This window comes from Bos taurus, chromosome 23 (assembly GCF_002263795.3).
Source record: "Bos taurus isolate L1 Dominette 01449 registration number 42190680 breed Hereford chromosome 23, ARS-UCD2.0, whole genome shotgun sequence".
NCBI classification, from domain to species: domain Eukaryota; kingdom Metazoa; phylum Chordata; class Mammalia; order Artiodactyla; family Bovidae; genus Bos; species Bos taurus.
Genome location: NC_037350.1, coordinates 50784443 through 50809064, shown reverse-complemented (window position 1 = coordinate 50809064; position 24622 = coordinate 50784443). Strand labels below are relative to the sequence as shown.

Genomic DNA, 24622 nt, shown 5'->3' with positions numbered 1-24622 from the left:
GAACTCGGGGTTGAAAGGGAACCCCACCCGCCTCCACCCAGAGACTATAGGAGAGAGAAGACGAGACAGGAGGCTGGCCCAAGGCCGGAGAAGAGAAGAAAAAACAAAAACACTTCCACTGGAAAGTCAAGGGGGTAAGACGGGGCTCCGGGTTTTGGGGGGTGTCCTCCACTCCTGCCTGCAGCCCCCTCCCCTCGCTCCTGACCAGCTTCTGCGGGACAGCAGTTGCAAACCTACCTCCTGCCATAAGGATGTGTTTATTTTCCCGCAGATGAAGCCAACTAGCTGACCCAGAGGGTCCCTCCAGCCTCCAGCTGGTGAGCTGCGTGTCATGAATGGAGGGCTAGTTTCAGTTGATCTTGTTCACTTAGTAACATCACTTTTCCTCAAGACAGGGAAGCAGAGTTCCCCCAGTCTCCTTGATATGGATACTAGGCCAGACAAGTTTTATTATCATGGTTCCTCAGGTGAAATTCCCTATTAAGTGCTCAAGTTTCATTTCAGTAGGTCTTCAACCTACCTGATTACGAAGGCCGCTTAGTGACCTTAGCAGTGAGTTTTCACCTTGCAGTCAATATTGAACTTGGAAAGCTTCTATGAGATGCCAACATTCAATTTTTGGCAGAGTTTCCTGCCCGCTCCCCCCCCCACCAAAAAAAAAGCATACAGTTTCCTGTTCAGTTCTAAAAAGTGAATCTGATCCTTACTCTGTAGAAACCAAACTGTGCCCTCGCTGTGTAAAACGGCTTTGTAACCTTTTCCACATCTTTTGGTCTGCCGTGTGTGTGCAGGAGTGCACACAGCCCAGCCTCCCTGAGTCTCACTGTGTGTGAGGCTGTGTGAAGACCCTGTGCCTCAGGAGGAACCAGATCGGGTGACCGGAGCCAAGCGCAAGTCTTGACCAAGAACTCCCTCCGTTCCTCCTGCAGCCAAACTTTTCAAATGCATTTTCAAGCTGTTCCAAAGGGTGGACACAGGGGCACCTTTCGCTGGGGTCTTTGTCCCAAGAGGAGAGGGCAGGAAGCTGTTGTCTCCTCAGAGATGAAGCCCTGGCCGACCTCCTGAGAGTCGAGGCGTGAGCGCTGACCGAGGACCCCCGGAGCTGAGACGTGTCTGTGGAGAGCAGGTGTTAGGGCAGAGGTTTGCTCTTCCAAGGCACCGGATTTGCTTTCTAAGCCCCGATCACAGCTCTCTCCTGTTCCCCTCTCCAGTGTACCCCTGTGTACCCCAGAAGTGCTGGAAGCCACATGAGGGAAAGCACACAGATCGTTTACGTTCTGAGCTCAGCCTTCCACACGAGCTGGTGTGCTGGGGGGCCGGGATCAAGCACACACAGGTGGTGATGGCAGGACCTGGGGAGAGCTGTAGGCCACGGAAGGGCCAGGGTGCCGTCGGCTACGCGCAGAGAGATAGAGAGGCCCGGGGCTGGTCTGCGGTCCACCCTCGAAGGCCCTGCATTCCACCCGCAGGGGCCTTCCTGCCCGACCCGCCCGAAGGGCCTGTGCTCTAACCAGACAGGGCGGCTCTCTCCTGGACAGCGTTCCAAAAAAAGTCTGCCTTGGCTCTCTAATTCTCAGACTGCCGAGAACAGACCCCTTGCGGCAGTTTTCTTTGTGGCCCCTTGATCCTGGCTCTGTCCATCTCTGAGCTTTTCATTCAGAAGCTTATTTGCCACCTGGAAGAAAGAAGAGAGCTCTCAGGTCCAATGGGCCGGCCACCGGGCCTGCCCGCCGCCCCCTGTGATGACCCTGGACACGGTAGCCAAGTCCTCTTCCTCACGCTCTGCCTCGCACAGGTCCAGACAAGCCAAACCAGTTTTACTTCCTGAGTCTCCTGCTTTAATAAACAAAAAAAGAAGACGAAAAAGAAAATTTAGTATGCATCTAGTAAGCATTTCGGGGGTGGTTTAGTCACTCAGTCGTGTCCAACTCTTGCAACCCTATGGACTCTAGCCCGCCAGGCTCCTCTGTCCATGGGATTTCCCAGGCAAGAATACCGGAGTGGGTTGTCATTTCCTTCTCCAGGGGCTCTTCCCGACCCAGGAATTGAACTCCTGCACTGCAGGCCAATTCTTTACTGACTGAGCCACCAGGGAAGCCCCAGTAAGCATTTTAGTATACTTTAAAATGTCATATTTAATACACGGATGCTTTTAAAAGTGCGACGCGGGGAGCTCCTTGGTGGCCCAGTGCTTAGGACTCCATGCTTTCTCTGCTGCGGCCAGGTGTTCAATCCCCGGTCAGGGAACCAGGATCCCACAAGCCTTGTGGCATGACCGAAAAAATGAAAAGAAGTAAAAAGTGGGAAATGAGAATGCAAGGCTGTATAGCTGTGTTGTCCTCATGGTAGTACAGGATTTGTAAGCACTGGCAGATGCTTCTCTTCTGGGACGTGAGCTCAAGGTTTACGGTTGAAGTGCTGTTGGCCCAGCTTTCCAGTGTGACTCTTCGTCTAATCTCATTGTGAAACAATTCAGTAGTTTAACTTTGAGGCCCAAGGGAAGTGGGCCCTGGCCACAAACCCTGCCGCCCGGTATCTCGAGGCCTAGACACTATGCCAGGCCCAAGGGCCCACGTTATCTCCTACGGGACCCGGAGGGGTTTATCTCATCATAGGCCGCAGGTCAAAGGGGAGGTGAAGTTCAGGAATGTTCCAGTTTCCCACTCCCCATGGCTAGTTTAAAGCTCAAGCAGATTTCTAATAATTGATTAGCAAGTGATTTCAAGTAAGCAGTTAGTAGCGGATTATCTTTCTGCATATTCTTGGCTGTGTGACTCTGTCCCTGAGTAGCTGCTGCACAGCTGACTATAAGTAGATTCTCGTCTTCTTGGCAGAGCGTGTTCGCTGCCTCTTTGTCAGAGTTTTGCCTCTGACAGTGAGTAGCTCTGGAGACTGAAAGAGGATGGGTTCTTGGTGTGCTTTCTTCCATCTCAAAATGAAAGTGAAACCTGGTCCAGAAGCGTGGATTGGGGTAAAGTAGCCGAAGAGTTTACAGGAGGAGGCAGCTGAGGGCTGTGCTGTTGGACTGTCAGAACAGAGAGAGACTAACCCTGCAGAGAGTTAGGCCCTTAAGGTATTTGCCTGGAAGGCAGGGTAAGAAACCCTATTCTGACTTTATTTACAGGGAAAAACTTTAGATAAACAGAGGGATGTGTTTGACCAGCGGCCAGCAGCCTGTGGCTCAGAACAAGAAGCAGGCTGGAGCTCAGAGGCACCTCTCTGAACCCCGACAGACAGACGCTGAGGAAGCCCTAGGCAGGTCCTCGAATGCCCTGGAAGGAAAACAGCACTGAGGGGTGGGGGGAGGGGGCCAGGGGAAGGGGCCGCAGGCCTGGGCTGCATCCGGGCAGCAGCAGAGAGACAGCGGAGGGCGGAGGGCGGGGTCGGCTGATGGGCCCAGGCTGGGGCGGGGGGCGGACCCCATCACGGAAGAACAGTCAAAGCAGAAGCGCAAATGCCTTTTTTAAAGGGTCCCCAAGCCAGGATATGGAGACAGGAGCCGCTGCGCTGTGGGAGGAGTGGGCAAAGCAATGTTGTAGCCTCACGTTCCGGGAAACAAACTCACCGAGAAGGACAATGCAGACAATGGAGTGCAGTTTATTACACCGGCGGGCCCAAGGCAGAGTCTCCTCCTAGCCAAGGACCCCACCAGTTTTTGTGAAAACCTTATAAGGGTCTGCCCTGGTGGTTCAGAGGTTAAAGCGTCTGCCTGAAATGCCGGAGACCTGGGTTCGATCCCTGGGTCGGGAAGATCCCCTGGAGAAGGAAATGGCAACCCACTCCAGTATTCTTGCCTGGAGAATCCCATGGATGGAGGAGCCTTGGTGGGCTACAGTCCACGGGGTCGCAAAGAGTCGGACACGACCGAGCGACTTCACTCACTATATACCCTAAGTGTTCATGCCCAAACCCATCTCCCCAAAATTCCTTGAATCTAGTCTAAACAAAGGAGAAAGAAAGATACAATCAAAGTTAACCCATGATTCACATGCCTTAAGCCTAGGTAGTTAACAGTGGACAATTATCAATAGGCCTGTGGTCATACCCCAATAAGCATAATAGAATGTATGATTCTATTCAGTTATACAGATAATTAGGGTATTCCTTTAGGCGATGGAGAGCCCTAGGACTCTTCCATCTGGGGCCTGGTTTTCCAGTTGGTTTGTGGTTTCCGTAGATACTGGTCATATAGCTCAAAGTCCATAGTCCGGCCCAAGATGACTTAAAAGTCCTGCTTTTAAGATAGAGCCTGTTCTGTTTCCTCCTTCAGAAGAAGTGCAAATACCTTTTTTAAAGGGTCCGCAAGCGAGGATGTGGGGACAGGAGCCGCTGCGCTGTGGGAGGAGTGGAGACCACACAGCCCCCGAGGAAGCAGCATGGAGGCGCCTCACACACACAGGAGGAGAAGGAGCATCCACTCCAGCAAGTCCACCCACGGGTGTGCTCCCCGAACCACCGAGCAGAGAGCCCGGAAGAGGCGTCCGTGCACCCGGCTCACGGCAGCAGCAGCTGCTGCTCCATCCACAGATGGACACGGAGCGTGGCCCTGGCGGACGTTGGGGTCTTGCTCACGCTTAGGGGGAAGGACACCCTGACACAGGCCACAGTGCCGATGAACCCAGAGGACTTAAACTCAGCGAGAGTGGCCAGACCAAAAAGACGGGTACTACCCAACTCCACTTCCAAGAGGGCTGCAGTGGAGTCAGATTCTTAAAGACACAGAGCCGGGAGTCATTGTTGTTTCACGGGGCAGTCTCACTCGGGGAAGATGAAGCAGTCGGGGGATGGATGGCAGCGCTCAGAGTCTGTACTTAATGACCCCGAAGTCTGCGCTTCAGAATGGTTCAGGTGGTAACCTGGATGTTATGTGTATTTTATCACCATAAAAACTTAAAAAAAAAGTTCTCTTTAAAACCAGATTCTGTTCACATCAGAGTGTTCCCAGGACGTGCCCTCACTCAGCAGGCTGCCTGTGGCCTGCCCATCCTGCCTCCCCTGCGAGCGCTGTCTGGGGTGGGAGGCAGGCGGCCTGGGCCGCAGGCGCCCTCCGCCTCCCGGGTCATCTGCAAGGCCGCCCGTGTGGGTTACAGCCAGAGTGACTGTGGCCGCTGAGCATGGACCCTCCACCACGCTTTGCGGCAGGAAATTTTGTGGTCTGGTTCCTAGAAATAAGCCCATAGATAGGAAAGCCCCCTTTCCTTATATAAAAAGAAGTCAAAGATGGGAAATGAAGAGGCCAGCGTCAAGGGGAAGAGTGAATTCCCAGCCACCGATGAAAGCTTGGGCGACAAGCCCTTCCTGCTGTCTTCAGACGAGGTGGACCGCCCCTGCCTCGGAGGGCAGGCGGGGAAGGGGCGGGGGTCCAAAGGAACACTTGCCGGGAGGAAGTGGAGCTGGAGGGCAGAGCGGGGACCAGGTCAAGGGGTGTCCAGCCAGAGGGTCAGCTGGGCCTTCTGGAGGAAACGATGTTTAAGCTGAACCTGTAACAGCTCATATAAACAAGCTGTTCTGAAGTTATTTCCTGTTTCCATAAGGGGTGGAGTGAAAATAGCCTGGAATCCAGGCCCCAGCGTGGGAGGAGAGGGGAAGTTCTGGGGACACGAAACCCCCTTTCACAGGCTCAGCTGTGCTCCCGGTCAGCAGGGCAAGGACGGGGGTGACAGCCGTGAGGTCTCCCCCCACCCCCAGCCCATTCTTTTCCTTTCCTTATGAGAGAGATTCTGACTCAAGGTCTGCAAAAACAGTTGGGCCTCATTTTATCTTCAACTGGGGCTTCCCTGGTGGTTCAGAGGGTAAAGAACCTGTCAGCAATGGGGGAGACCTGCGTTCAAACCCTGGGTCGGGAAGATCCCCTGGAGAAGGGGAAGGTCACCCACACCAGTATTCTTGCCTGGGGAATCCCATGGACAGAGGAGCCTGGTGGGATAAAGTCCATGGGGTCACAAAGAGCTTCAGGATGACCGAAGCAACTCAGCAGCAGCAGCATCTTCAGTGACGGCAGAACACGTGATGTCTCCTTGAGCAAACCGCAGGTCAAGTTCCCACCAGGGGAGACAGGACTCGCCCTGTCCCACGGTACCTCTGACTCGGGCCCTTCCTCCCCAAGCCCAGCCACCCTCCAGCCACAGGGTCAGCCGTGTTTACAACATCCTTAGCGCATTTTTATTAAAGTGCCAAGAATCAGGTCAGGTTCTGGGAAGATGACTGTAACAGGGTTCTAGCCTCCTTACGCCACTGAGTGTGAATAATGAAGACCTGGAATCAGGTACGAACAAACGCAACTCCAGCCTCCCAGCTCCTCCGTCTGTCCAGCCCTCTTCTGTCCTTCCCTCTTCCCAGACCCTTGTCTGGGTCGTCCCCCGCCCCGCCTCTGCCCCACCCGAGGCTCAGCCCATCAGCCTGCTTCTTCAGGTTTCTCTTTAAACTCCGCCCTCCTGTCTTATCTCTCTCTGTAATCGAACCTCAGTGTGTCCTATTTTTGCCGCTTAACTACCTGTGCCGTCTTAGACAAGTTACTAAGCTCTTTGTCCTCAATTCCTTATTTGTACAGTGAAGGGTTCTTACTTTACCTGTGTCCAGAAGTTATTATGAAAATCAAATGTAAATGTAAATATTTAATAAATGTTGATTAACAGTGCTTCCTAAGTTGCAAAGTGCTCCACAAGTATGTTTTCTCACCAAGTTCTCTCTCCTATTAAAGGTGGGCTTGTTTCCCTTATATAAGTTGTGAGTGCCTTGAAGAACAGGACACTGTGTCTCTCACCACCTCAGCAGGTGGCAGCCAGGTGTCAGGTCTGAGCCGGACGGGAAGGGCCACAGTTCCCCAGATTCGGGAGGTCGCATGCATGCAGCTCCATGTGAATGGCACCCCCAGAGCTGGACGCCGCCCATCCTCCCCCAGGACGGGATCCCAGCACCTCAGAAAATGGGTTGGCCTTTCTCTGTCACAGCTGAAGTTGCATTTAATTTTCAGACCATCTCTAAGTCCAAGACCTGGTGCTCAGAGGGTGTATTTTAGATGTGGGTGTTCAGAGCACACCACCGAGGGATGACTCAGACGTTTGGGTCCTCGTGGTCGTCAGGTGAGGAATGACCTTGCTCAGCTCCTCAACCCCAGGGGGTGCCCCTTAGGACCCCTGCCTGCATCTCCCCCGCTCAGGACATGACACATCTGCCTCTGTTCACATTCTAAAGAAAGCATGCAAAACTGAAATCAGATGATTGCCACCAGCTGATTGAAAGAGGAATACAAAACATATTCAAAATATAAGCTTGACCGAGAACACTAATATGATGCAAATTAACAGAATCATTTCTGTGCTTAGGCATTTATTTGCATGGAGAAACCCAGAAGAAATCATCGTGATTCTTGAAATCTGAAATTCTTTTCTTGTGACTGCCGTAACGAAGTAGCACAGACTCTGGAGCTTAAACAACAGAAATTTATCATCTCAGCTCTGGAGGCTGGACAGCCAAGGTCAAGGCGCCAGGAAGGCTGGATCCTTCTGATCGCTGTTCTCCTTGGCTCGTAGAGGGCATCTTCTCCACGTGTCTTCATTATCTTCCCTCTGGGCATCTGTGCCGTTTCCTCTTCTTAAAAGGACAGCAGTCATATCGGCTCAGGGCCCAGCCATGTGATCTCATTTTACCTTAACTACCTCTTTAAAGGCATCTCCAAATTCTACTTTCATATTCTGAGGTCCTGGGGATTGGAGGGGACACAGTTTGGCCCGTAACAGGACCTCAATGTTTCTAGACAATTTCTGCACAGGCAGACACAGCCTTGTCTTGCTAATTGACAAAGCTTTTCTCCATTAGGCTTTTTTTTAATCAAACTCCTTAGACGGCTTCCTTTGAAGTATGTAGCATTAAGGAGGACCAGTTTTGTCAATAAATCAACTGAATTGAGAGGTGATACCTCTACAGTTTTGTCTTTAAAAAGAAAAGACCAAGGAAAGAAAGGGAATGGGTCTCAGTAATATTAAAACACAGACACTGGGGTAGCACACACAAGAACACTCTGTGAGCTGAGGGCCACCTCCTCAAACTTGTGGTCCTCATGCCTAGAAGCCAAACTCACATACATCTGCTGTTGCCATCAAACCGTGATTGTCAGGAGCCGCGTTAGGCATTACTGACAAAATGGAGGCATGGCCCCAACCCCCTCTCCTCATCTCGCAGGCACGGCCCCAGGATGAAGGAGTTAGGCCTTGTGAGTCTGACTTGTTCTTTCCTTTCTTTGGTTGAGTTGGCTGGAAAGAATGTTAAGGTGCTTGAGAGAAGCATGAGAAAGCACAAAGCCTTCTACAGTTGTGCCCAGAAAATAATCTATAAAATAACCATTGACATTTGTTCAAGGATCTTTACAAAGAATGTCCCAGGATGAGCACGTAGGCTGCAGGTTGAGGCCATGGGAAGGATTATTATCTGAGACCTGTTTGTGAGGGGAATGCTTATGGCAAAAGAAGTTTGCTGAGTTTAGAGTTTAGGATTAATTAAGAGTAGCTAGAAGCCTTTTTAGGAGATAAGGATCTTAAGATGCTAGGGGTGAACAGGATTTAGAAAGATAAGAAGTAAACTGAGGAATGTAGCATGAGTTACAATGTAATCACAAGTACAGTCAATGTGGGTGGGGGAAACTAAAAACGTCAAATCTCTGACCTAATGCTTTTGTCAAAGTATAAAAGAGAACCTGAAGCTTGAAATAAACATGTAGTTCCGTATTATGAGTCAGAGGCTACATCATCATCGCCAACACCGTCCGTCTCTTCAGGTTGAATCCCTGGCTGCTGGAGCTGGAATCTGGCACGCAATCCCTGCGTTTTCACAGAGTGTTTGAAAGTATTAACGAGTAGGAGTTTGGAGAGTTCCAGCTGTTGTCTCTGCAAGAATGCAAACTGCAATCTTTTCAAAAAGAAGTTGGGAATGAATAGAGGAACGATATTACATAGTTCATAAAACTGAAAAATATCTGTCCAAGAAATGGGCAGATTGGGAGTGGTGAGGCTGTAGCTGTCTCTGGCTTCACAGGCAGAACTTTTGGGGACTGAGGGGCCAGCAGGATGAGAGAACCCTGCCTCCCCAGCTGTGGCGGGATCCAGTGTGTGGGGAGAAGGCGCCACAAGTACGGGAGTGGCGGCAAGGATCCCACGGAAGGCGGGTGTCTGCGCTTGGACCCGTGACTCCCCAGGACCTGCTGTGTCCCAGGCACCGCCCCCAGGGCTGGGGAGACGCTGGAATAGTCAGTCCTCCCTGCACAACCCCTGGGAGGAGGGTCCTACTGGACTCCTGAGGATGCCCGGTGAGGAGGTAGCTCCCAGTGGAAGGCAGGGTCGAGTATCAGATGCAGGAGTCCCTCCCATCCGTAACGTCAGTCAACAATCGTGTGTGTGTGTGTGTGTGTGTGTGTGTGTGCACATGTGCGCGTGCTCAGCTGCTTCAGTCATGTCTGACTCTTTGCAACCCCATGGACTACCCACCAGGCTCCTCTGTCCATGGGGATTTTCCAGGTAAGAGTAATGGAGTGGGTCACCATTTCCTTTTCCAGGGGATCTTCCTGACCCAAGGATCAAACCAGTGTCTTTTTTTTTTTCTTCTTATTTTTATATCTCAGCATCTGGGTCAGAAGTCAACATTCAGTGTATTTGTTAAACTAAGCTTTTAAAAAAGGGATAATAAATACACTGAGTGAAGTCGCTCAGTCGTGTCTGACTCTTCGCGACCCCTGGACTGTAGCCCCCCAGGCTCCTCTGTCCTTGGAATTTTCCAGGCAAGAGTACTGGAGTGGGTTTCCATTTCCTTCTCCAGTGGATCTTCCCGACCCAGGGATTGAACACGGGTCTCCTGCACTGTAGGCAGACGCTTTACCGCCTGAGCCACCAGGGAAGTCCTAATAAATACACTATATATATATATATATATATATTAAAAATACTACTATATATCAGCTAAATAAATAGCAGTGTGCTACTGTGTAGCACAAGGAACCATATTCGGTATCTTGTCATAACCTATCATGAAAAAGAATATATGTGTGTGTAACTGAATCACTTTGCTACACAAGAAACTAACACAACATTGTAAATCAACTACACTTCAATAAAAAAAAAGGAGGAAATGCTTCAAATACTAGGCAGATTTTGGCTCTTGTGAACACATCACTGAACAATGAGGCATGTCAATGCTTTGCTGATTACTGAACGGAAACTCATTTGCTGTAAAACTTCTGTTTATGTCTTCCGGAATAATTAAAAACAGAACACTTTCCCTTATGTAGTAATCTCACCATTTTATGTGTGGCAGAAATATCCATGGAACTCCTAATAACAACAGAAAAATTGAATCTCTCCCCTCAGCCCTTTCTGCTTCCCAGGCATGTATGTGTTGCTTGGATACCTCTGGCTTGTTCTGATAAAACAGCTAAAGGCAAGACTCTAAAGGCCCGGGGGAAAGACCAGTAATAAAACAATCCTTCTAATCCCTAGAGGATGCGCTTCACTGGTGGCTCAGCTGGTAAAGAATCTGCCTGCAATGCAGGAGACCTGGTTTGATCCCAAGGTTGGGAAGATCCCCTGGAGAAGGGAAAGGCTACCCACTCCAGTATTCTGGCCTGGAGAATTTCATGGACTGTATAGTCCATGGGGTCACAAAGAGTTGGACAGGACTGAGCCACTTTCACTTTCAATCCCTAGAGAGTTGATAACTTTTTCTGAGACATGAAAAACCTAAAAATCATGCTGGCGAGCCAGTCAGCCTCTAAGCATACCAGACTGTCGTACAGGCAGGACCACGATGTGAAGAGGATGGAGGCTGCCGGGTGCCCAGGGCAGCCACTGGGGCCCTTCAGTTCCTTCTGCTGGGAGGCGGGACTCAGGGTCCTTCAAAGTGGGACATCCTGCATGGTGCTCACTTAGCACCTGACCCGTCACTCGTCACCCTGTGCTTTTCCAGGCTCCTGAAGAGGTGGTCTCACTGAGGCTGGGATATAATAAAGCACACACTTGGTCCTTGTCCCCAGTTCCTGGCACGGAGCTCCTAAAACCCAGGTGATCCGAGAGTTGGAATCTTCAGCTCCACCCCGACCTCCTTGGAAGGGAGAGGGGCTGGAGACTGAGCCAAACACGTGGCTGATGATGAAGCCATCACGCTCACAGGAAACCCCTAAATGAGGGGCCCCGGGGAACTCCCAGGTGGGTGAACGCATGGAGGGTGGTGCCCAGGGACGGCCTGGAAACCGTGCGGCCCTCCCCACACCCGGCCTCAGCAGCTCTATTCCTCAGGGCAAACCATGATGGTATGGAAAGCACCTTCCTGAGTTCTGTGAGTCATTCTTGTCAGTTATCAAAGCAGGAAGGGGTGGGCTGTGGGAAGGCTGAAGCTGCAGTAAGCTGGTAAGAATGCAGCATCCTGGCCTCCAAATTGGCACTGGAGTCTCCCTCCTGAGCTCTTAACCTGTAAGAACACGCTAGCTGCAGGCAGAAAGTACATGTTGAGTGGAATTCTGGACACCCCATCGGTAATGGTTGGTATGGGAAAGAATCTCTCAAGTGTCTGTACATCTACCTACTGTCTCAGAGAAAAGGAAGAAGAGGAAAGATAAAGAGAAGAATGAGCAGACCTGAACGTTCCTAGGTTTTGGGGTTTTTTTTTGCTTTAACTGCTCCTAACTGCATATCTGTAACTAAGTTTGCTTCTCTGCACCTCCCCGCCCCCAACCCTGCAAGAGCTGCATTTAGCACCTATTATCCTTTGCTTTTTCCAGTGGTCATGTATGGATGTGAGAGTTGGACTATAAAGAAAACTGAGTGTGGAAGAATTGATGCTTTTGAACTGTGGTGTTGGAGAAGGCTCTTGAGAGTCCCTTGGACTGCAAGGAGATCCAACCAGTCCATCCTAAAGGAGATCAGTCCTGGGTGTTCATTGGAAGGACTGACGTTGAAGCTGAAACTCCAATACTTTGGCCACCTGATGAGAAGAGCTGACTCCTTGGAAAAAACCCTGATGCTGGGTAAGATTGAGGGCAGGAGGAGAAGGGGACGACAGAGGATGAGATGGTTGGATGGCATCACCAACTCAATGGACATGGGTTTGGGTGGACTCCAGGAGTTGGTAATGAACAGGGAGGCCTGGCTTGTTGCGGTTCATGGGTCGCAAAGAGTCAGACACTACTGAGTGGCCGAACTGAACTGATCCTTTGCTTGCGCGTAACACTCCCTTCCCCTTGTAGTTACATATTAGAAAGAAGGCCACAGAGCCACCAATCTGCTAGACTCAATTGCTGAGTTACCGACAACAGCCTGTGACTGGTTTTGACAAGAACCTAACACCTTTATTCCTCATCACTAACTCCTGACCTTGAGCCCACAGAAGTGCCGTGAAGACAAGCTGTCAGAAAAATGTCATGTTCACATGCTTATATGAGCCATCAGGGGTGAATCAGTAAAAGGACAATTCAAGAGCTTCCTGGACTCCCTGCAGGTCACGCAGGGCATTTAAGGGAAATCCCATCATGTCCTGGGCTTCCCTGGTGGCTCAGCTGGTAAAGAATCTGCCTGCAATTCGGGAGACCTGGGTTCCATCCCCAGGTTGGGAAGATCCCCTGGAGAAGGGAAAGGCCACCCACTCCAGTATTCTGGCCTGGAGAATCCCATGGACTGGATAGTCCATGGGGTCGCAAAGAGTCAGACATGACTGAATGACTTTCACTTTCACTTTATCATGTCTTTATTCAAGAAAACTGAATTAACTAATATCTTCACTATTTTTAATAAAACAAAAAATTTATTACCTTAAAAATTTGGTTTCTTCATAAACAATTTTGTAAAGCAATTATCCTTCAATCAAGAATAAATAAAGTTTTTTAAAAATTGGTTTCTCACGTTACTTTGAAATAAATTCCAAAGGGAATTAATAACAAGGAATAAAATGACAAAAACACTAAAGAAAAATATAGGTGAATATTTATATGATTTGAGTCTTCAATGACTGTTATGTTGGTGTTTCAACCAAGAAACAGAATGTTTCCTGCCATATCAGTAAACAAGGATGTCAGTCATCAGTGACTGCGGGCCTCCAGTGTCGCCTGGTGAGCCCCACGGGTGCTCGGGAAGGAAAGAATACCTGCCATTTAGCAGCCAGCAGACCATAGACACTCCCTACCGTGAGCCCTGAGCGACTCAGGATGTGGAAACACAGGATCCTGATCCCAGAGAGCTGAGGCACACGGCACAGGAGCAATGTCAGCGAGCCAGACTCTTGCATCTCCCTATACATGGAAAAGCACTAAATTCAAATCCCTTAACTTGGATTATCTGCTTTTCTTTAATTTACAAAAAAACTTTTGACATTGAAGACCACTGGCCCTTTGTTGCAAAGCTTCTATATAGCCTGGCTCCAACCTCCGCCTCCTCAGAGCGGTGCTCTCAGGGTCACTTGAGATGCTGCCTCCAGGGCCCAAGTCCTAAAAATTTTCACCAAATAAAACATAACTCAGTTTTTTAGGTTGCTTTTTTTTCTGGCAACAACACAGAAGAATAAAGATGAAAACAATAGATGGCTGGAGGAAAGCAGATTGTTTCACAAATAATGTTGAGAACTTGGCTATTTGTAAATAAACCAAGTCATATTTTCTCCTGAATGTCAACAACACAAAAAAATAGTGACAGATTAAACAGTTAATTGGTTTAAAAAGTAGAAAAATATAGAAGAAAAAATAGGTGACTAATTAGTTTCTCAGTGGGAAGATAATTCCAATACTGAGAGCAGAAAGCAGGGTAGAAATCACTAAGGGAAAGCCTAAATTTTATTACAGGGAAAATATTTGTTCATCAATAAAATACCACAAAGAAATATGCAAAAATATTAAGTTGGACATCTACCTCATATCACAGATATCAAACAGATTAACAATTTAAATGTAAAACTTAAAACCATAAAAGTCTTAGAAAAAAAAAAAACAGCTGTAAATCTTCATGACTTTGGATAGGGCAATAGATTCTTAGCTGTGACACCAAAAATATAAGCAACAAAAGGGAAAAAATAGATAAACTCAACTTCATTGAATTAAAACTTCTGTGGATTGAGGGACATTATCAAGAAAGGGAAAATATAATCTGCAGAATGGGAGAGAATACTTGCAAATCACAAATCTGATAAAGGCCTAACATCCAGAATATATAAAGAACCCTTACAACTTGACAGCAAAAAGACCAACAGCCCAATGAAAAAACGAACAAAGCACTTGAATACACTTTTCTCCAAAGAAGACATATACAAGTGGTCAGTAAGCACGTGAAAAGACGCACAACATTATTAGATGCTGCTGCTGCTGCTGCTGCTGCTAAGTCGCTTCAGTCGTGTCCGACTCTGTGTGACCCCATAGACGGCAGCCCACCAGGCTCCCCTGTCCCTGGGATTCTCCAGGCAAGAACACTGGAGTGGGTTGCCATTGCCTTCTCCAATGCATGAAAGTGAAAAGTGAAAGGGAAGTCACTCAGCTGTGTCCGGCTCTTCACAACGCCATGGACTACAGCCTACCAGGCTCCTCTGCCCATGGGATTTTCCAGGCAAGAGTACTGAAGTGGGGTGCCATTGCCTTCTCTGTATTAGACGTTAGGGAAATGCAAATGAAAACCACAGTGAGGTATCACTTCTTACCCACTTTCTTTTAATACTTTTAAAAGAAAGGAGATAACAGACATTGGTAAGACTGTGAAGAACCTGGAACCCTCATACAAGAGTGGAGAGTAGCCACAGTGGAACGCACGTTGGTATTTCCTCAAAGAGTTAAACATGAAATCACCATTTGACCCAGCAACTTCCCCTAGTAATGTACCCCAAAGAATGAAAAGCAAATACTCAAATAAATACGTGTATATGCATGTTCATAGCAGGATTGCTCACAATGAACCAAGAGTGGAAACTTACAAATGTCCATCAGTGGACGGCTGGACAAACAGTATGTGCTCTTTGCATTCAATGGAATATTACTCAATCACAAAAAAGGGTGAACTGCTGACATCTGCTATAACACGGATGAATCTTGAACACATTTTGCTGCTGTTCAGTCACTCGTCATGTCTGACTCTGCGACCCCATGGACTGCAGCATGCCAGGATTATCTGTCCTTCACCATCTCCTGGAGCTTGCTCAAACTCATGTCCATCAAGTCTGTGATGTCATCCAGCCACCTCATATTCTGTCGTCCCCTTCTCCTGCCCTCAATCTTTCCCAGCATCAGGGTCTTTCCCAATGAGTCAGCTCTTTACATCAGGTGGCCAAAGTATTGGAGCTTCAGCTTCAACCTCAGTCCTTCCAATGAATATTCAGGATTGATTTTCTTTAGGATGGACTGTTTTGATCTCCTTGCAGTCCAAGGGACTCTCAAGAGTCTTCTCCAACATCGTAGTTTAAAAGCATCAATTCTTTGGCACCATCTTTAGGGTCCAAACTCTCACATCTGTACATGACCACTGGAAAAACCATAGATTTGACTATATGGACCTTTGTTGGCAAAGTGATGCCCCTGCTTTTTAATACGCATTATGTGAGATGAAAGAGGCCAGACACAAAAGAGGTCGTGCATGATTCAGCTTACATGAAATTGCCAGCACAGGAAAATCCATGGAGATAGAAAGCAGGCTGGTGGTTGCCACGGGTTGGGGAAGCAGGGAATGGGGAGTAACTGCTTAGTGGATGCAGGGGGATGAAGAACATTTGGAACGAGATCAGTGTGATGGTTGAACAACAGCACTAACAGACTAAGCACCAGTGTGTCATTCACTTTAAAATGGTAATTTTAGGTTTTACAAATTTCACCTCAATAAAAAAATTATTAAAAAAAAATTGTTTTTTCAATAAATTGTTTCTATTATTTATCAATTAGAAAAACTGATTTCTAATCCTTTTTTTTAAAGTCACAGAGTCCATCATCAAATTGCTTATCCATGCACTGTAAGTGATACCCTGATGCATGAAGCACAGCCCCATCCCCAAGGGCCTTAAAGCCAGAAAACACAGAGGGGCAATATGCAAAGAGCTACTGTCAGGGACGTGCCATCTCCCAAGGGGCAGTGTGGGTACAAAGACGCACCTCTGGTTTTGCAGGAAAGGAAACAGCTCTCAGAGAAGATGACATTGGAAATGAGCTTTAAGGGTTGAACGTGATTTTTCCCGTTAGAGTTGGAAGTGGAGAAATACAGTAACACGAGGAAACATGTGATCCTTCCAGTGGTCACATGGTAACCTAGAGGCAGGACCTAGTCCAGCCTGGTGGTCCTCAGAGCTGCCTACCTCTGCCATGGGGTCAGGAGTCAGAGGTCACACCCCCCTACTTCCTTCCCCAGGGCCTGATGCAGGGTTGGCAGTATTCATGGTGACCAGTGAATGTCAAAGAAAGATAAGATGGGCATTAAAGAGGGAATTCCCAGGCAGGTCAATGGAAAGGAAGCCAAGCTTCCATCTCAGGGGCCATGGGTTCCATCCATGGTCGGGAAACTGACATCCCATGGGCTACCCAGCCAAAAAAATAAATACGCATTACGGAACGTTCCTAAAAAGCACAAGCACCAGGAAATCTATCAAACGGTGGTGACAGCTAGTGGCCTGGATGAATACCGAAACAGGCTAAGGCAAGCAGGTGACCAGGAAGAGAACACAGTGCAACCGGAAAGAAACGCACTCGGGAGTGAGTGGGAAGTGAGTCTGCGGCCCACGGAGCGCTTTGCCCACCATCCTACGGGATTCAGGCTGCGTCTCACTGAGGTCTACTGGCCCTCAATCCCCGTTCGGGGGTCAGCCTGGAGGAGAAGCAAGGGTGTGCTAGTGAGTCATTCAGGCTGGGAGCTGCCCAGGCCCTGGGGACACAGGGAAGGCAGGGTGGGCAGGCACGGCGTGCGCACCCCTACGGGGAGGAGAACCTGCCGCAGAAGAGAGTGCTGCGGGAGCCGTTGTGTCTGATGAAGAACAGGAAGGGGTGGTCGGCACAGAACCGGGGTTGGTCCAGGCCGCAGTCGACCTCGATCGCGGCCGAGGCGGCCGCGGCCTCCGTGCCCTCCTCGTTCACCTCCACCACGCTCCTGTGGGCCAAGGTAGACAGACACAGGCCTTTGCCATGCGACATGCCTGAGAAGTCAGCCCGGCCCGGCTGGAAGGCCTCAGCCACCCGCAGGCCCGAGAGCACCGACCGCATGTTGTAGGTCTTCCCCAGCTTAAATTTCGGGAGGAAGACAGACACCTGGGTCTTCTTCATGGAGTCAGGGTGGGTCCAGGCGAGGAACTTCTCCCAAGTGAGATGTTTCTCCACCTGAAAGGCCAGAATTTGACTTTGGGATTCAGCAACGTCAGGCAGCCCTGAGTCTCCTTTCCTGGAGGGCTCCCCCCCGCCCCCCTCCACCCCGAGTCACCTGGCAGACAGGTGTGCCATCTCGTGCTCTGGTCCCCGAGCTAGTACACCCAAGAGCGGGAGGAGGGGCTCGAGGGCCAGCGGGGCAGGAAGGGCGCGCAGGACACTCACCGAGTTCAGAGGCACGTGGTCGTCGGGGAGCAGCACCAGCATGCTCAGCTCCTCACCCGCGTACGGCAGCTCCAGCACCTTGGCCTGCACCTCCTTTATGTGGGCCAGTCTGAACTCGCTGTCCTGAAACATCATCTGCACTGGCCTTTGCTCCTTCTGCAGGAGTAAACAGATGACCCGGAATCAGACACAGATCATCGGAGGAGGCAGCACCGTCTCTGGGAGAGGCGGTGGATGGAGGGGTGTGCAGAACCCCCGATGGAAACGGCATCCGCGCCCTGATTAGTGCTACAAACTGTCCAGCAGCTTCTCCCTGCTCCCATCACAAGGCACCTGTCGTCAGCACACCGGTGCTGCCTGGGAAAGATGGTTCATTCAGCAAAATAAATGTGGTGCTCTGCTGTGCTCAGAAAGGAAGTCAGATTTCCAGAGCTAAAAGATGCCCAGTAAATATATCTAATGAAACAATAGAATCTGATGAAAATCACTGCTATTTAATTAGAAAAATGTTTTATGAAACCTTAGAGTTTCACAGCAGTGCAGTCCAGAAATGTAGACAGGCTCGGAAAAGTGTGACAAGTGCAAGGAGCCATGAGAGAGGTTCTCCGGGGGCCCAGAGGTTAGACTGCAGGCGTGGCAGGTTTAATTCCTGCTCAGGAAGCGAAGATCCCACATGCTGTGCTGCACAGTAAGAAAAAAAGAACCACATGGGTCTTCATGCATTTAAACACAACTGTACCAATTCTGAAATTTCAATTGGAGGAAATAAATTTTTAAAATACAGAAGTGCTGTATGTGCACAGAAGTTAACTGAAATACTACCCTTACTAAATTCAGTTTTACAGGTTGACACAGGTCATCTATTAAAAAGATTAAAACAAATTTCTAAAATCCATGCCAGCTGTGGAGTGCTCCCCTCCCACTCTGCAACTAGAAGACTGATTATTTACAGTATACCGTATTCGAAGAAAAGGGTTTTACTCCTATAAATTTCTGAATTGCATTAAAAGGGCATTTTTATAAGTGCTGGCTGTGGGGGAGTGGTTAACAAACTATTTTAATGCCTGTCTCAATTGAAATTATACCTCAATGTCAAGACTAAGGTCTGTGTCAAAATTTATTATTAGAAAGCTATGATTACTGAATTTTTGGAGATTAATTAATAGCAAATCAAGTCTGTATTTATTCTCATTTTTTAAATAATTGATTAAAGAAATACATTTTCTTATTCTTTCCCTCTGCAGACCGCCCCCCACCCCCCCCCCACCCCCATCATAGTAATACCCAGATCACACTTTCCTAACACCTGTGGGGGTTTTAAATTTGGATTTCTTCTTCATTTTTTGCTTTCTATCTGAGCAATTTGGACTTAAAAGAAAAACTTGAGCTTTCAGGCTGAATGTAGGATGAATACACTCATACAGCAATGACTTCATGAGAAGTTATCAAGGCTCTAGGAGCAATAAAAAATGCAAAAGACTAAAGGCAACAGGTGTTCTTCACCACTGAGTTTAAAATTTCATTCAGAAATGTGAAGTTTCAAGTTATTATTAACCAATGATCTATGCTCTTACAAAGTTAAATTTTTCAATTTTTTCACCAAATTCTCAGGATGTTCAGAAGCTTCCCCCACCTGGTTTACTCGAAAAGGCATCTCCCTGGTGTACGCCTTGTCGAATTCCTCACTCCACCTCCCTCTGAAGTAGACAGCATTGACCAAAACCAGCTTGGTCTCTGCATTAATGGAGTCAGCAGACAACAACTCTGGAATCTTACCTTAGGGAGAAGTAGAGAATACAAAGCATGATAGAAAAAACCCTTGATAAGTCTCATTGGAAAATCCCGATTAGTAGTCTAGAACCAAAGTTCTGCTTTCAGATTTGCCCAGTTTGGGTTGTTCTAAACGGAAGCCACACACATGGGTGGCGTTTATGATCTCGGTGCTTCAGGACCTCTGCAAAGTGGGTGACGTGAACCACTTCATCACTCAAGGATAAGTCCGCTCCAGGTGGGTGGAGACAGACAGGAAATGATGGATGGGCTGGAGAGGCTATGGCTGGAGAGGCCACATGCAGAGCCAGCCTTCCAGGACTGCGCATCAGAGGGCACACCATCACAAGGACAAACTTCTGGAAGCCTCTAGCAAAGGTTTCACTATGATCCCCCAGACATTCTCAGAGAAGGTCAGGGAGCACGTGAAAGGTACTCCTTTCTCCCCCGGAGATCCAGTCAAGCCTTTTCAATGAACTAAGAGCACCCCTGCTAATTCACGCCTCGAGAGGGCAGAGGAGAAACAGGGCAAGGATGGCTAGGTCTTGAAGGAAAGACCACCTCCTGCTCTCTGCTGGTCCATGTACTAGCGGAAGGATCATCGCTCTCAGTGGTACCACGTGTAATTGGTACAGAGGGGTCTGTTTGGGCCCAACATCACATGGCCACCATGGGGCCAAGGCCACAGCAGGACACCCTGGGGAACAGAAGCGAACGAGGCTCAACCCACCCCCATGCAGTGATTTCAGTCTGCAGAACCATCAGCCCGAGAGAGGGTCTGCAGCGGGCCTGTCGTGGGTCTAGCCTGTCCTAGGCTCTAGGATAGGAGTGGAGGCAGGAGACAAGAAAGGAGCAGGAGAGGGTCAGTCTCGTGTGGCGGAGGGCCACAGAGGCTGTTCAGAGGCGGCCCCAGGCTCCTTCCGACAGAGATGCGGCATTCAGCGACGCGAGAACACACGCCCGAGGGAGACGATGCTTCTCTGTGAGGTGTTAACCTGCAAGCCCGGCCTGTGAGCTTCTGCTCCTGCCGGTCACTCTGCTCCGGGGAGAATGGACACGATGAAGTCTCTGCTGTTGAAAACCCGAGCATCTGATCAGAACCTCTGCGAGTCCATTAACGTTCAGATGGTCCATGGGGCCCAGACAACACAGCGCTGACCATCAGAAAGACCAGGGACGAGAGGAGCAGGAGGAGCAGAAGTGGGGGAGCCACCATGGAGCGCTGACCTTCAGTCTTCTTTGAGATCCAAGCGTTGATGTGCTTCCTGGATGGCTCTGCAGCTTCAGCAAAGGAGAGCTGCTCCAGCTCAGCATAGTAGAAGCGAAGACACGATTCCTTAAAGGTCTTTGGAGAGGAGAGTGGTCAGTGAGTTTCCAAAATTCTGAACAGTATATATATTACATTAAAGTAACCATTAATCCCTTAAAGGTGATCATCTCAGTCTGCTAGATATGAAAAGATCAGCGTTTATAAACAGGTGAGAACTCAGCTATGAATAATCATAATGGACAAATGCACTTTAGAAATAGTCAAATTTCAACTAATTCAAAGTACAGTTAGAGAATTACAAGTTTTAAAAATCGTGTTCATAAGTATCAGTTCTCTGGGGTCTTTCTCTCACCCTCTACATTTTGATCACAACTTGTACTGTTCTGTTGCTTGAACTTACAGAGAGAAATTCATATGTCTTCTCCCCAAAGATCCTGTTGGCCGTCCTGAGCAAGTACTGAGTGTCAGTCTTGTTCAGCTCAACAAGTAGCTGCTGGAAATCCTGGTGAAAGTCCGTCTCTGTGTTTAAGGAAAGCACCTATCGAGATAAGCAATTTAAAATGATCAATATTGCCCTTCAATTTCTAAAAGTTTTGTGACCAGCATTTTTTCTCAAATACTTTACAAAATATTCCTAAAAGGACACGACTTTTAAGTGTGGATTTAGTACATACTGGAGAAGGCGATGGCACCCCACTCCAGCACTCTTGCCTGGAAACTCCCATGGATGGAGGAGCCTGGCGGGCTGCAGTCCATGGGGTCGCTAAGAGTCGGACATGACTGAGCGACTTCACTTTCACTTTTCACTTTCATGCGTTGGAGAAGGAAATGGCAACCCACTCCAGTGTTCTTGCCTGGAGAATCCCAGGGACAGGGGAGCCTGGTGGGCTGCCGTCTCTGGGGTCGCACAGAGTCGAACACGACTGAAGCAACTTAGCAGCAGCAGAGAAGCAAGACGACACGGGAGAGGGGGAAGATACAGAAAGTAGAACAGAAATGGGTAAAAGAGTTGGCTTTTCTGTCTCAGTTGATCTCCCTTGTTTAAAGATGAGTAACAAGGAAAGAATGAAAGGACTGGAGAAATTCAGAGAAGGAGCTGCTTTAAAATCCTGCATCCTAAGGACAGTGTAAGTGTGCCTAAATGTAGGACAGCTTAACTCTAAAATTTACCAAAAAAAAAAAGGAGAGATTCACATAAAGGCATTAAAATCCGAGGAGAAATGAGTATGAACAACGACAGTGGCAGAGACTGTTCTTCCAGAGTCTGCCGGCGCCCAGAGCCCACAGCCCGCAGGCCGGGAGCCCTTCCCAAGACACGCCAGGCAGCCAGGCGGAGTTCGCACCCTGAGGGCCTGTGACCTCAGCACAGGAAGGCCAGGCCCACTCCACGTCACAGCAGACACACCACACACCAGCTCCCCCACGAAGCTGCTCTAGGGCTCATGGGCCCGCCTACACACCATAAAGTTCCTCAGGAATAAAGAGTCACTCTCAACACCTCAACCTTCAGGCTCTCACACATGAGCTGGGAAATTATTACGACGAGTAATCGCTACCGTCCAGGGTTCTCAGAGTAATGGAGAGGCAGAGTGAAACAGAAAGGCGCCCAGCAGTGAGGGGGCCCGTGTGGACCGCAGGACCACACCGCCTTCTGGGCGACTCCTGCACATGTTCCTCTGTCTGCTCTAGACACTTCCCTGGGGACGGGACAGACTCGAGCGGATGTTTCTGAGTATCTGTTCATCTAGGCTAACTCACACCTAGGCATCTCTACAGGTAAAAAGCCCACGCCTTTGCACCTTCTTTGCACATTTCCGCTTATCCTCTGACTCAGCTGGAAAGCATGGTGGTATATCATTGACTTGAAATACCTATTAACCTACCCTTCTCACCAACGAACAGCTACAAGTTTTAGTACAAACATCAGTACTCTCAAACTGAGACAGAGCTCAGCTGCTGAGATCTCAAGCAATCATTATCATTTCCTAAGTAAAAATAAAAGTATTAAGACAAAAGTTTGATAGTCACATCCAGGCTATTAACTGGAGAAGGATTACCCAAGAAAAACCTTGGTGAAGGAGACCTCAGCTCCGGCCCCTGTGTCTGGGCAGCCCCAGCCCCTCCCAAGGCAGCACGCGTCTGCACCCCGTCCACCGCACCCTCCCACAGGCAGGCCTGGAGAAGGCAGTATGCAGCGGGCGAGCGGACAGGACACGGGAAAGAGTCCCCGCTCCGGCTCACCTGGGCCATCTGGGCAGCGGTGTCCCCTTTGGCTCCCAGGAGGACCATGGCCAGGACCGAGGAGAGGCTCACAGGAGAAAAAATCACGTTTTCTGAAGGGCGGTGTTCACACAGGGCCTTTAAAAGGCGGAGGGTGAAGGTGCCATTTGCTTCACAGAGCGCGTCCATGAGGCCAGGTCTGGAGTCTGAGAGCGGAGAGAAAGACCCTCAGTAACTCTGAATGCCGCCCACCTCACACAGGACACTGTCCTTTCAGGGTGGAGTGCAAAATAGTCTATGGAGCAAGATCCGTGTACGGTGCTTTCTGTCCAAATAGGAAGTCCAAGGTTAAGGTCACGACGTGTGGTCCTGGCAGCAGGTCAAGCAGCTGAGAGCCTCGGGGAATGAACCCCAGTGGCTAACGGGGGCGCACACCCCCCGACACACACTGCTGGGCTCCTGGGAGCAGTGAAGTCCAGTCCTTTCCCATCTGAGAAGGGGGAGGACAGGGCTAGAGAGGAGGAGGGGAGAGACCCCACGTGAGAGCCCTGTCGGCCCTCTGCCAGGTCCCCACAAGGCCCCGTGTATTCTTGCACATACTCCTGAGGAATCCCTGGGAGATGTTCAGTTATGAAGCAGACCAGGTCTCCCCATTTTCCAGCTGATAGCTGAGAAATGTTTGAGAAGCTGAACTGGAGCCAGACAGGCTGGAATCCGGGAGGAAATGGGCTGTGAAGCGAGGAATTTCCACCTACAGTGGCTGCTCCGTCTGAGCCGGGCCTCGGGTCCTGATGGTCAGCAAGTGTCCCTGAACCCCAACCCAGCTCAGGGCGCCTGCTCTCCGCTTCCCAGCCCTCAGGGACCCTCGGACATGGGACATGGGGCCCAGACACTGTGCTTTTTTTAAATTTTCAGTTCTTTCTTTACCAGAAACAGGATTTGAAGGTTCCCTCCTTTCTTTCCTCAACAGCCACCAGCGGACACCGAGCCTGACATTGGAAACCAGGTCCTGAGGGACACAGGAGAGGAAAGGACGAAAGACAGGGGTTCAGGAGAGGACAGTCAGGGTGACGGGGTGCAGCCAGGGGGAGCACTGAGGCCGTGGGAGAGGCGGGGAGGTCAGAGGGGGTCAGGCAGGTGGGCGGGGTGGCCCCGGCCCACCTGAAACCGGACGTGGCACAGCCATCAGCCCCCAGCCCACCTGTGGCCATCCTTCCTTGGTAACGAGACCCTCACTCACACCACGGCTGGCCTCAGGCCCTCCTGAGAGGGCCCCGTGTCCTCCCAGCCCGCTCCAGCCCCCCCACAACCACCACCAAGCCTCGCCTCCTGTCCCCTTAAAGCTCTCCAGCCAGGCTGGCCCTGACTCCGCATCTGGTCTGGCCCACATTCTCCCTGCTGCCGCTCGGAGCCTGAGAACAGGACTGTCCCCACTCCGCACCTCCCGCCACTGCGGCAGACGGAGGAGGTCCTGACCCTTCACTCGGGCTCTTGCCTGGCCCAGCCCTGGGGCTCAAACACACTCGACCGACACGGCTCATCCTCCCGCCAGACCCGAGAGCCCCTTGAGCCCCTCTGAGGCCCTGTGGCCTCTGCAAGCTCCGTTACCCAGCTCCCCATCCTTTAGCCAGGCAGTCACCCTTCTGCCTCCAGGTGGCAGCGTGGCGGCTTCTCAGTCCCCACCTTCTAGGCGTGCCCTGAGCCCGAGTCCCTGCCGGGGCTCCCCTTCAGCTCTCTCTCCCACGGGAGGGGCTCACCTGCCTCCTCAGCTCCAGATGTTCACAGCTCCCAGCACAGAGTGGCCCCTGGTCCAGGAGACCCCGGGAACAAGGCCCGAAGGGCGGGGCCGC

At 49.9% G+C, this 24622-nt stretch overlaps 1 protein-coding gene across 1 annotated transcript; it reads right to left on the bottom strand.

The window, feature by feature from the left end:
* Nucleotides 1-15575: 15575 nt before the first annotated feature.
* SERPINB9 (serpin family B member 9) lies at nucleotides 15576-24567 on the bottom strand. The gene is given in 8 exon segments (NM_001075859.2): nucleotides 15576-17302; nucleotides 17513-17668; nucleotides 19146-19288; nucleotides 20510-20627; nucleotides 20953-21090; nucleotides 22794-22978; nucleotides 23700-23781; nucleotides 24530-24567. Coding segments are annotated over 6 exon segments (1125 nt in total). The 5' UTR covers nucleotides 22962-22978; nucleotides 23700-23781; nucleotides 24530-24567; the 3' UTR covers nucleotides 15576-16900.
* Between the last annotated feature and the right edge of the window lie 55 nt (nucleotides 24568-24622).